At 46.2% G+C, this 12191-nt stretch overlaps 1 protein-coding gene and 1 non-coding gene across 5 annotated transcripts in view; one reads left to right on the plus strand and one right to left on the minus strand.

Annotated features, from left to right (window-relative positions):
• Positions 1 to 12191, minus strand: part of CEP89 (centrosomal protein 89) — a 67811-nt gene that overhangs the window by 14000 nt on the left and 41620 nt on the right. For 3 of the 4 annotated variants that reach the window (XM_060185674.1, XM_060185673.1, XM_060185671.1), the window contains 3 exons: positions 11243 to 11358; positions 4734 to 4914; positions 1270 to 1437 (listed from right to left, as the gene is read on the minus strand). In XM_060185674.1, the coding sequence (XP_060041657.1) occupies positions 1270 to 1437; positions 4734 to 4914; positions 11243 to 11358 (465 nt within the window). The remainder of the gene's footprint in view (positions 1 to 1269; positions 1438 to 4733; positions 4915 to 11242; positions 11359 to 12191) is intronic. The other variant, XM_060185672.1, reaches the window with a different exon arrangement.
• On the plus strand, positions 7752 to 7855 carry LOC132537277 (U6 spliceosomal RNA). The gene has a single exon (XR_009548736.1). It is a non-coding gene; the product is annotated as a U6 spliceosomal RNA (small nuclear RNA).

Below are 12191 nucleotides of genomic sequence, written 5' to 3' on the forward strand. Positions count from 1 at the left end.
TTATGTTAGCATCTAATTGTTACTTTTCAGTAATACAAATATTAAGCTTCAAGGTGAGGAAAAGGTATTGAATTTCATTCCAAACCAAACATAAGTATTGACTGTAACCCAGTAAGGATCACAAAATGCCAACAACCGTTAATAGGATGATTATATATTATTCAATTAACTTTTGGCACATGTTCTAATGGATATTTTTGAAAAAGGAATCTAATCATCCCAAAGTAGACTTTTGGGAACTCATTAGGAAAGAGCTTCTAGAACTTCTAGACTCTTAAGCTCATCACTGTGACTATCATGTGTAATAAAACAACAAACCTGAGAAATGTTGGTTAACAGTTTTTGCCGACATTTTGATAGTCAATGATTCAATTTTCCATTTCCATTTTATAGTCAATGTTAAAGAAAAATGCAAATGAGATACAATATGCTTTGGTTCTTTTCTAAAAATGATTTTGTCTTTTTTAAAATTATTGGGGGCCAGGTGGTAGCACAGCGGGTTAAGTGCACATGGTGCAAAGTGCAAGGACTGGCATAAGGATCCCAGTATAAGCCCCTAGCTCCCCACCTGTAGGGGGGTTGCTTCACAAGCAGTGAAGCAGGACTGCAGGTATCTGTCTTTCTCTCCCCCCTGTCTTCCCCTCCTCTCTCCATCTCTCTCTGTCCTATCCAACAACAATAACAACAATGACAACAATCACAATAACAACAACAACAAGGGCAACAAAATGGGAAAAAAAAATGGCCTCCAGGAGCAGTGGATTCGTAGTGCAGGCACCGAGCCCCAGCAATAACCCTGGAGGCAAAAAACAAAAACAAACAAAACTATTTTTAACTATTTCAGAAAATAACTCAATTCTCTACAGTCCTCTTTTGAAAGAAAAAAATTTAAAAAACATTTTATTTATTACTTTTTGGATAGAGACACAAATCAAGAGGAAAGGGAGAATCAGGGACACGGATACACACAACACCTGCAGCGCTGCTTCAGCACTTGTGAAGGTGGGGACAAGGGGCCTGAACCTGAGTCCTTGCCCACTGTAACACGTGTGCTCAGCCAGGTACACCGCCACCTGGCCCCTTTAGAAAGAGCAGAAGAAAGAACAGCATCCCAGGAGGTAGCATAGCATTAAAACACTAGACTTGCAAACATGAGGCTCTGACTCCTCTCCCTGGCACTGCATATGCCAGTCTCTCTCTGTCTTGTGAAATAAACAAAATACAACTTTAAACAGCTTAAGGAAAACAAACAAACAAACACATATGAACCTGTTGATTTTCTGTGTCTTCTCAAGTTCTTCCTCCAGGGCTTTGTTTGTAGCTGCCAGATTGTTCTTCTCTAACAGGAGGCTCTTTTTCTGCATTTGCGCGACTGCCAACTTCTCCAGCAGTCCTTCCATGTCGGCATTGCCTTTCTCTTCCTCCTTCAGTAAGTGGCTAATAGATAAAAGCAACACACAGGCTCATATCTAGGACACAGGAACTAACACGGGACAGTCAGTGCTGGGCACCATGGCCCTCCAGTCCCTGGGCGGATCACAGGGAGGGTGTCTGGGGAAATCACCTTCCTCCTCCTGCCGCAGAGCTCCAGAGTTCGAGCTCCCAGAGCACAGCAGAGAGGGTAGGCTGAGTGCATACGCCTGTGGTAGTAATGACCAAACCCTTCATCTGCCCCAGCATTTTGCTTTTGTCTGTTTCTGTAGATACATATGCGTGTATGTACTTACTTTTTAAAAAATTTATTCATTCAGTTTCCCTTTTGTTGCCCTTGTTTAGTTATTATTGTTGTTGATGTCATCGTTGTTGGATAGGACAGAGAGACATGGAGAGAGGAGGGGAGGACAGAGGGGGAGAGAAAGATAGACACCTGCGGACCTGCTTCACCGCTTGTGAAGTGATTCCCCTGCAGGTGGGGAGCCGGGAGCTCGAACCGGGATCCTTACGCCGGTCCTTGTGCTTTGCGCCACATGCGTTTAACCTGCTACGCTACCACTTGACTCCCTTATGTACTTATATCTTTATTTCTTCCTTCCTTTTAGAGAACCTTTTCCCCCTAATTTTTATGTATTTGTTAATGAAAGAGATTTTAAGAAAAGAAAAAGAGACAGAGAGAGAGAGAGTGTGTGAAAGTCTCTTATTGAACTATTATGCTGTCCTCCCACCCCACCCTCAGTGGGACTTTACTACTCTGGGACAATTTTTTCAGATACATAGAGAGATAGACACACAGACTCCAGAGACACCACAGCACCAGTGTCATGGGACTCCTGTGTAGTAAACTGGGGGTTTGAGTTTGGGTTGCGCACAATGAAAAGTAGGAACCTGCCCAAGTGAGCTGTCTCAGGCACTTATTTATATCCTGTTCTTTTCAGAAAGTATTTTAAGCAAGTTAATTCTCCACATAGTTATGATTGCATCCTCCCTCAAGCCCTCATGGGGGAAGTAAATATTATTTCCCACTCAAGTCGCTACACTGAAGCCTCACATAATAATCACTAGTAAGTTCTCAGAAACTTGTGACTTGAAGTGAAACAGTCTAAAACAAAATCAAGTTTTGCCATAGACCAGTTGGTAAAAAGAAGCATGGAATTCCCAGAGCATATTTCTGACCACGAAATCATACCTAAACATTTAAGTAAAGGCTCAATTTACCTCTAAGGTTAAACAATAATTTGCATTCATTCACCCGTTCATTCTTCAAGTCTCTTATTCAGGATTTGTCAACTATAACCCAAGATATGTAAGTAAAGTTGAGAATTCATTTCTGAAAATTAATATAAAAGTTCAAAGTAAAAACAAAACAATTTTTTTATTATTTAATTTTTTTGGTGTTTATTTATTCATTCCCTTTTGTTGCCTTTGTTGTTTTATTGTTGTAGCTATTATTGTTGTGGTTACTGATGTCATTGTTGTTGAATAGGACAGAGAGAAATGGAGAGAGGAGGGGAAGACAGAGATGGGGAGAGAAAGATAGACATCTGCAGACCTGCTTCACAGCTTGTGAAGTGATTCCCCTGCAGGTGGGGAGCCGGGGGCTCGAACCGGGATTCTTACACTGGTCCTTGAGCTTTGCGCCACGTGTGCTTATCCCACTGTGCTACTGCCGACTCCCAACAATTTTTTTTTTAAGTAAGCTTTTGGGTTGGGGATATTGTAAAGTGGTAGTACATAGGACTAGCATGAGCAAGGTACAGGATCAATCCCTGAACCACACCAGTAGTCAAAACTGAGCAGTGCACCACACAAAACAGCAAAAACAGAAGGGGAGGGAAAGGGGCCAGGTGGTGGCACACCTGATTAAGTGCACACATCTTTCTCATAAATAAATAAAACCTTAAATTATATATATGGGGGAAGAAGCAGCAGAGATAGCATATAGGTTATGCAAAGACAGCCCCAAGCCTGAGACTCCCAAGTCCCAGGTTCAATTTCCTGCATCACCATAAGCCAAAGCTAAGCAGTGCTCTGATAGGGAAGAAAAGAAAAAAGAAAAATATATACATATACATATGTATATAGGGGGTGGTACTGGTGGGTGATAGCTCACTGGTAGGGCACATACTTTGCTAAACACAGGGACCTGGGTTCAAGCACCTGCATAGGAAAAGTTTCAGGAGTGGTAGACCAGTGTTATGATATTTCTCCTTCTCTTTCTCCCTGTCTCCATCTATCTTAAAGAGAGGGGGCAGGCAGTGGTACACCCAGTTGAGCAAATACATTATCATGCATGAGGACTGGGGTTTTGAGTCCCCACTCCAAACCCGAAGTTTTGTGAACAGTGAAGCAGGTCTGCAGGTATCTCTCTTCCACTCTCCCTATCTCTCTTTCCCCTCTCAGTTTCTCTCTGTTCTATCAAATTAAAAAAAATAATAATAAAAAAGGGAAAAAGGCCACTGGGAGTAGTGGATTAGCAGTGTTGGCACTGAGCTCCAGCAATAACACTGGTGGCAATAGAAAAAAAATAAAAATAGGGTGGGGGTAGATAACATAATGGTTATGCAAAGAGACTCTCATGCCTAGGGCTCCAAGTTGCAGGTTCAATCCCCTGCAACACCATAAACCAGAGTTGAGCAGTGCTCTACTAAAAAATAAAAAACTTAAAAAAATAAAAAGAGGGAGTCGGGTGGTAACATAGTGGGTTAAGCGCACATGGTGCAAAGCGCAAGGACGGTTTGAGCCCCAGGCTTCCCACCTGCAGGGGAGTCGCTACACAGGCGGAGAAGCAGGTCTGCAGGTGTCTGTCTTTCTTTCCCTCTCTCTGTCTTCCCCTCCTCTCTCCATTTCTCTCTGTCCTATCCAACAACAATGACATCAATAACTACAACAATAAAACATCAAGGGCAACAAAAGGGAATACATAAATAAATATTAAAAAAAAAGAATTTTGCTTGATACATGTGAAATGGTTACGTTGTGTTCCATGGTGTCTATGCATCTTTATATTTAACCACTTTCCTGTTACTGGATACATAGACCTACTACTTCAAAGTGTCTCTGAGTACAAGCCCAGTGAGCCAGGAATGGTGGCAGGGAGCAGGTGCACACTAAGTGCAGCTGCAGCCCCTAAGGACAGTCACAATCCACTTTCCCAGGCTCAGGCCCAGACACCTGCACTGCTGGGACTAAGTGATTCCAAAAGGGGGGGAGGTTTGGGGAGAACACCCTTTCTCTACTCTGCCTACTGCAGCTTGCATGGTGACGGTTCATCCTTGAAAGGGAGCTCAAACCCGTACCTCTTTAATTCATTTACAATTGAAGTGTGAACGTTCAGTGCGATTTTGCCATCTAACTGTGTCTTCAGTTCCTGGCACTGGGTCTGTAAAGTCTCCAGCTGCTCCTTCTTCTCACTCAGCTCCTTTTCTTGGCTCTGAGTTTTTGTCTCCAGAAGCATTAGCTGTTTAGTCAGTTTAGAAACTGAGAACAAAAAGAGATGGATAGAGACTTGGTACAGATGACTTAATAAACAAACCACCACAGTGCTTAAATGCTAGGTAATACTGAGGGCCAGCTTAGAAAAATGATTGTCTGAAATTCTTTTGGAGGGCTGTGGGCACAGCATAATGGTTATGCAAAAAGACTTTCATGCTAGAGGTTCTGAGGTCTCAGGTGCAACCCCCAGCATCACTATAAGTTGGAGCTGAGCAGTGCTTTGGTTAAAATTTAAAAAAAAAAGATTTTTTTTTTTTGAGACAAGGCTGGGGAGATGTAGGGCAAGTGCTTTGTCATGATGCAACCCAGGTCTGAACCCCAGCACGACAGGAGAAATGCTGTGACAATGAGGGAAGCTCCAGGCTCCAGAGTTGTGGTGGTTGTTTTTTTTTTTTTTTCTTTTTTTTCTTTTTATTTTTTTTTTTCCTCCAGGGTTATTGCTGGGCTCGGTGCCTGCACCATGAATCCACCGCTCCTGGAGGCCATTTTCCCCCTTTTTGTTGCCCTAGTTGTTGCAGCCTCGTTGCGGTTATTATTGCCATTGTTGACATTGCTTTGTTGTTGGATAGGACAGAGAGAAATGGAGAGAGATGGGGAAGACAGAGAGAGAGGGGAGAGAAAGATAGACACCTGCAGACCTGCTTCACCGCCTGTGAAGCGACTCCCCTGCAGGTGGGGAGCCGGGGGCTCGAACCGGGATCCTTATGCCGGTCCCTGCGCTTTGCGCCACGTGCGCTTAACCCACTGCGCCACCGCCCGACTCCCTGTTTTTTCTTTTTTTAACTATATGATTCCTTCCTTCCTTCCTTTTCTTTCATTTTTATTTACTGATAGAGACAGCCATAAATCGAGAGGGAAGGGGTGATAGAGAGAAGAGAGACAGACACCTGCAGCCCCGCTTAACCGCTCGTAAGGCTTTCCCCCTATAGATGGGGATCAGGGACTTGAACTTAGGACCTTGCACATTGTAATAGGTGCACTCAACCAGAAGTGCCACCAACCAGCCTCCTGAGCTTTTTTTTTTTTTTTTTTTTAGAATAAAATAGCTACCTGGAACAGTAAAGCTGTGTATGTAGGAGGCCTCAGCTAAGCTAAACAAACAAAAACAACTTTTGGGAGCTAGAGTGAAAGCTCAGTGGGATGACTGCACAAGCCAGGCACCACATGGAAGAGGTTATGGCAATGGAGGAAGCTTCAGTGCTATAGAGTTCTCTGTCTTATAGGGGGAGACAGCATAATGGTTATGCAAACAGACTCTCATGCCTGAGGTTCCAAAGTCCCAGGTTCAATTCCCTGCACCACCATAAGCCAGAGTTGAGTAGTGCTCTGGTGAAAGAAAGAAAGAAAGAAAGAAAGGAAGAAAGAAAGAAAGAAAGAAAAGGAAAGGAAAGGAAAGAAAAGGAAAGGAAAGAAAAGAAAAGAAAAAGAAAAACCTGAGGGTTTTTCAAGCACCAGGTTAAGTGCATATAGTGCGAAGTGCAAAGACCAGCACAAAGATCCCGGTCTGAACCCCTGGCTCCCCACCTGCGGGGGGTTCACTTCACAAGTGGTGAAGCAGGTTTGCAGGTGTCTTTATTTCTTTTCCCCTCTCTGTCTTCCCCTCCTCTCTCCATTTCTCTCTGTCTCATCTAACAACAACAATAGCAGCAAAAGCAATAATAACAGCAACACCAACAACAATGGAAAAAAGATGGCCTCCAGGAGCAGTGCATTCATGGTGTGGGCACCAATCCCCAGCAATAACCCTGGAGGCAAAAATAATAATAAAAAAAAAGAGTTCTCTGTCTCTATCTGAATGAAAAAAGTGGCTTGAACCGGGATCCTTACGCTGGTCCTTGCACTTTGCGCCACGTGCGCTTAAGCCACAGTGCTACCGCCTGAACCTCTTCCTTATTTTTTGTATAGAGACAAAAAGAAATTGAGAGGTTGAGAGAATGAGACATTTGCAGACCTATTTCACCGCTTGTGAAACTTCTTCCCTGATGCAGGTGGGCACTGGGTTGGATGTGGGGGCTGAAGCCAGGTCCCTGCGCAGGGTAACGTGTGCTCAGCTGGGTGCACCACTGCTTAGCCTGGATTTACTTACTTTGATTCAACTTTTGTTTTATGATTGAGACAGAGATAAATAAGGTGAAGGAAGAAGAGAGAGTGTGAGAGAGAGAAAGAGGGCACCTGCAGTCTGCTCCGTTGTCTCATGGTTTCCCCCTGCAGGTGGAAGCGAGGGGCTTGAGCATGACAGTTCTCAAGCATGATAACGGGTGTGCTTTACCAGATGTACCACCACCCAACCCCTACCCTATTGACTTTTTATTTTATTCATTAATTTTTTTTGCCACCAAAGTTATGGCTGGGGTGTGGCACTTGCACAAATCCATTATTTCCAGCAGCCAACTTTCTATATAGAGGGGGAGAGACAGAGAGAAATAGGGAAAGAGAAATAGAAACACCTGCAGCAGAGCTCCACTGTTTGTGGAGCTTCCCTTCTGCAGTTGAGGGTTGGGACTTGAACCCAGGTCCTCAACACATGGTAACATGTGCACTCTTAACAGGTGAGCCACTACCTGGCCTATTCTGCCAGACTTAACCCCAAGGCACTCAGTATTTTGAAGAAAGGGCAAGAGCACAGACTGCTGAGCATTCAGTGATTCCAACTCCGGCACGCAGTTATTTGGGAACAGGGCCTGGTGTCATTTCAAGGATTCGTCTCCCCCGCCCCATACACACACTTATACACCCCCTAAACCCAACTCTGTCATCTACAATCGATCTGCAAAACATAAAGGGTTACTAAAAAGAGACTACTGGAGTGAGAAAGCAATGATGAGCTCGCTTTGGCAGCACATAGACTAAAACTGGAACCATACAGAGATTAGCATGGCCCCTGCGCAAGGATGGCATACAAATTCATGAAGCATTCCATACTTAAGGAAGAAAGAAAGAAAGAAAGAAAGAAAGAAAGAAAGAAAGAAAGAAAGAAAGAAAGAAAGAAAGCAAACAATGACCACTGTGGGGAAAAAGCTGGACATGTTGTAATGCACACAGTGGCATTTCAAGAACGAATGGATTCTAAAATACACAGTGGCCAAAGAAACAGCATAATGGTTATACAGAAGACTTTCATGCCTGAGGCACTGAGGTTCTAGGATCATCAGGAACTGAGGTTCCAGGTTCTTCAGGCACTGAGGTTCTAGGATCATCAGGCACTGAGGTTCCAGGATCATCAGGCACTGAGGTTCCAGGATCATCAGGCACTGAGGTTCCAGGATCATCAGGCACTGAGGTTCTAGGATCATCAAGGCACTGAGGTTCCAGGATCATCAGGCACTGAGGTTCCAGGATCATCAGGCACTGAGGTTCCAGGATCATCAGGCACTGAGGTTCCAGGTTCTTCAGGCACTGAGGTTCCAGGTTCTTCAGGCACTGAGGTTCCAGGATCATCAGGCACTGAGGTTCCAGGATCATCAGGCACTGAGGTTCCAGGATCATCAGGCACTGAGGTTCCAGGATCATCAGGCACTGAGGTTCCAGGTTCTTCAGGCACTGAGGTTCCAGGATCATCAGGCACTGAGGTTCCAGGATCATCAGGCACTGAGGTTCCAGGTTCTTCAGGCACTGAGGTTCCAGGTTCTTCAGGCACTGAGGTTCCAGGATCATCAGGCACTGAGGTTCCAGGATCATCAGGCACTGAGGTTCCAGGTTCTTCAGGCACTGAGGTTCCAGGTTCTTCAGGCACTGAGGTTCCAGGTTCTTCAGGCACTGAGGTTCCAGGTTCTTCAGGCACTGAGGTTCCAGGTTCTTCAGGCACTGAGGTTCCAGGATCATCAGGCACTGAGGTTCCAGGATCATCAGGCACTGAGGTTCCAGGATCATCAGGCACTGAGGTTCCAGGATCATCAGGCACTGAGGTTCCAGGATCATCAGGCACTGAGGTTCCAGGATCATCAGGCACTGAGGTTCCAGGTTCATCAGGCACTGAGGTTCCAGGATCATCAGGCACTGAGGTTCCAGGATCATCAGGCACTGAGGTTCCAGGATCATCAGGCACTGAGGTTCCAGGTTCTTCAGGCACTGAGGTTCCAGGTTCTTCAGGCACTGAGGTTCCAGGATCATCAGGCACTGAGGTTCCAGGATCATCAGGCACTGAGGTTCCAGGTTCTTCAGGCACTGAGGTTCCAGGTTCTTCAGGCACTGAGGTTCCAGGTTCTTCAGGCACTGAGGTTCCAGGATCATCAGGCACTGAGGTTCCAGGTTCTTCAGGCACTGAGGTTCCAGGTTCTTCAGGCACTGAGGTTCCAGGTTCTTCAGGCACTGAGGTTCCAGGATCATCAGGCACTGAGGTTCCAGGATCATCAGGCACTGAGGTTCCAGGTTCTTCAGGCACTGAGGTTGCAGGTTCTTCAGGCACTGAGGTTCCAGGATCATCAGGCACTGAGGTTCCAGGTTCTTCAGGCACTGAGGTTCCAGGTTCTTCAGGCACTGAGGTTCCAGGTTCTTCAGGCACTGAGGTTCCAGGTTCTTCAGGCACTGAGGTTCCAGGATCATCAGGCACTGAGGTTCCAGGATCATCAGGCACTGAGGTTCCAGGATCATCAGGCACTGAGGTTCCAGGATCATCAGGCACTGAGGTTCCAGGATCATCAGGCACTGAGGTTCCAGGTTCATCAGGCACTGAGGTTCCAGGATCATCAGGCACTGAGGTTCCAGGTTCTTCAGGCACTGAGGTTCCAGGTTCTTCAGGCACTGAGGTTCCAGGATCATCAGGCACTGAGGTTCCAGGATCATCAGGCACTGAGGTTCCAGGTTCTTCAGGCACTGAGGTTCCAGGTTCTTCAGGCACTGAGGTTCCAGGATCATCAGGCACTGAGGTTCCAGGATCATCAGGCACTGAGGTTCCAGGTTCTTCAGGCACTTAGGTTCCAGGTTCTTCAGGCACTGAGGTTCCAGGATCATCAGGCACTGAGGTTCCAGGTTCTTCAGGCACTGAGGTTCCAGGATCATCAGGCACTGAGGTTCCAGGATCATCAGGCACTGAGGTTCCAGGTTCTTCAGGCACTGAGGTTCCAGGTTCTTCAGGCACTGAGGTTCCAGGATCATCAGGCACTGAGGTTCCAGGATCATCAGGCACTGAGGTTCCAGGATCATCAGGCACTGAGGTTCCAGGTTCTTCAGGCACTGAGGTTCCAGGATCATCAGGCACTGAGGTTCCAGGATCATCAGGCACTGAGGTTCCAGGTTCTTCAGGCACTGAGGTTCCAGGTTCTTCAGGCACTGAGGTTCCAGGATCATCAGGCACTGAGGTTCCAGGATCATCAGGCACTGAGGTTCCAGGTTCTTCAGGCACTGAGGTTCCAGGTTCTTCAGGCACTGAGGTTCCAGGATTCAGGCACTGAGGTTCCAGGATCATCAGGCACTGAGGTTCCAGGATCATCAGGCACTGAGGTTCCAGGTTCTTCAGGCACTGAGGTTCCAGGTTCTTCAGGCACTGAGGTTCCAGGATCATCAGGCACTGAGGTTCCAGGATCATCAGGCACTGAGGTTCCAGGTTCTTCAGGCACTGAGGTTCCAGGTTCTTCAGGCACTGAGGTTCCAGGATCATCAGGCACTGAGGTTCCAGGATCATCAGGCACTGAGGTTCCAGGTTCATCAGGTACTGAGGTTCCAGGATCATCAGGCACTGAGGTTCCAGGTTCTTCAGGCACTGAGGTTCCAGGTTCTTCAGGCACTGAGGTTCCAGGATCATCAGGCACTGAGGTTCCAGGATCATCAGGCACTGAGGTTCCAGGTTCTTCAGGCACTTAGGTTCCAGGTTCTTCAGGCACTGAGGTTCCAGGATCATCAGGCATTGAGGTTCCAGGATCATCAGGCACTGAGGTTCCAGGTTCTTCAGGCACTGAGGTTCCAGGATCATCAGGTACTGAGGTTCCAGGATCATCAGGCACTGAGGTTCCAGGTTCTTCAGGCACTGAGGTTCCAGGATCATCAGGCTCTGAGGTTCCAGGTTCTTCAGGCACTGAGGGTCCAGGTTCATCAAGCACTGAGGTTCCAGGTTCTTCAGGCACTGAGGTTCCAGGTTCATCAGGCACTGAGGTTCCAGGTTCATCAGGCACTGAGGTTCCAGGTTCATCAGACACTGAGGTTCCAGGTTCTTCAGGCACTGAGGTTCCAGGTTCACCAGGCACTGAGGCTCCAGGCTCAATCTCCAGCACCATCATATGCCAGAGCTGAGTAGTGCTTGAGGCTCTTTCTTTGTATCTCTCTCTTTCATATTAAGATAAAATAAATAAAACATTAACACACACACACACACTCTCACCTTCCTGTAGCCGCCGCTGCTGGGCTTGCTTGGCTTTTTTTTGCTGAATCTCCAACTGCTCTATCAACAGCTTGTTTTCCTCTAACACCAGTTCTGCTTGAGTCTGGAGCTGATGCCTACAAATGAATTAATAAAATTACACACCACATAATGGTTCTGCAAAAAGATTTTCATGCCAGAGGCTCTGAGGTCTTAGGTTCAGTCCCCAGCACCATCATAAACTACACCGAGCAGTGCTCTGGTTTCCCTCTGTATCTTTCTAGTTAAAATAAAATAATTAAAATATTTCTGTGGTCCGGGAGGTGGCACAGTGGATAAAGCATTAGACTCTCAAGCATGAGGTCCTGAGTTCGACCCCCAGCAGCACATGTACCAGAGTGATGTCTGGTTCTTTATCTTTCTCTCCCTACTTTTCTTTTTCTCTTTTTTAATTTTATTTATTTATTTTCTCTTTTTTTGCCCTTTTTAAAAAATTGTTGTAGTTGTTGTTATCGATGTCATCATTGTTAGGACAGAGAGAAATGGAGAGAGAAGGGGAAGACCGAGGGGGAGAGAAAGATAGATACCTGCAGACCTGCTTCACCACCTGTGAAGCGACTCCCCTGCAGGTGGGGAGCCAGAGGCTCAAACCGGATCCTTACGCCGGTCCTTGCACTTTTGCGCCACATGCGCTTAACCTGCTGCGCTACTGCCTGACTCCCTCCTCCTACCTTTCTAATAAACATCCCAAAGCACAGAAGAAAGGAACTGATGTGGTACACAGGAGGGACAGCTTAAACACATATTAACACAGAAGAATGATGACAGCAAACCTTGTCTTTTGGATTACACAAGAAGACAGGGTAGTGATAACAGTGTGAACTGCAGATGGTTTGAGTAACTGCTTGAAAAGCAAAACTTCAGGAGCCAGGTCAGCTGCTAGAGCATACACTTTACCATGTGCTAGAAC

Source organism: Erinaceus europaeus, chromosome 2 (genome assembly GCF_950295315.1).
Source record: "Erinaceus europaeus chromosome 2, mEriEur2.1, whole genome shotgun sequence".
Classification (NCBI taxonomy): domain Eukaryota; kingdom Metazoa; phylum Chordata; class Mammalia; order Eulipotyphla; family Erinaceidae; genus Erinaceus; species Erinaceus europaeus.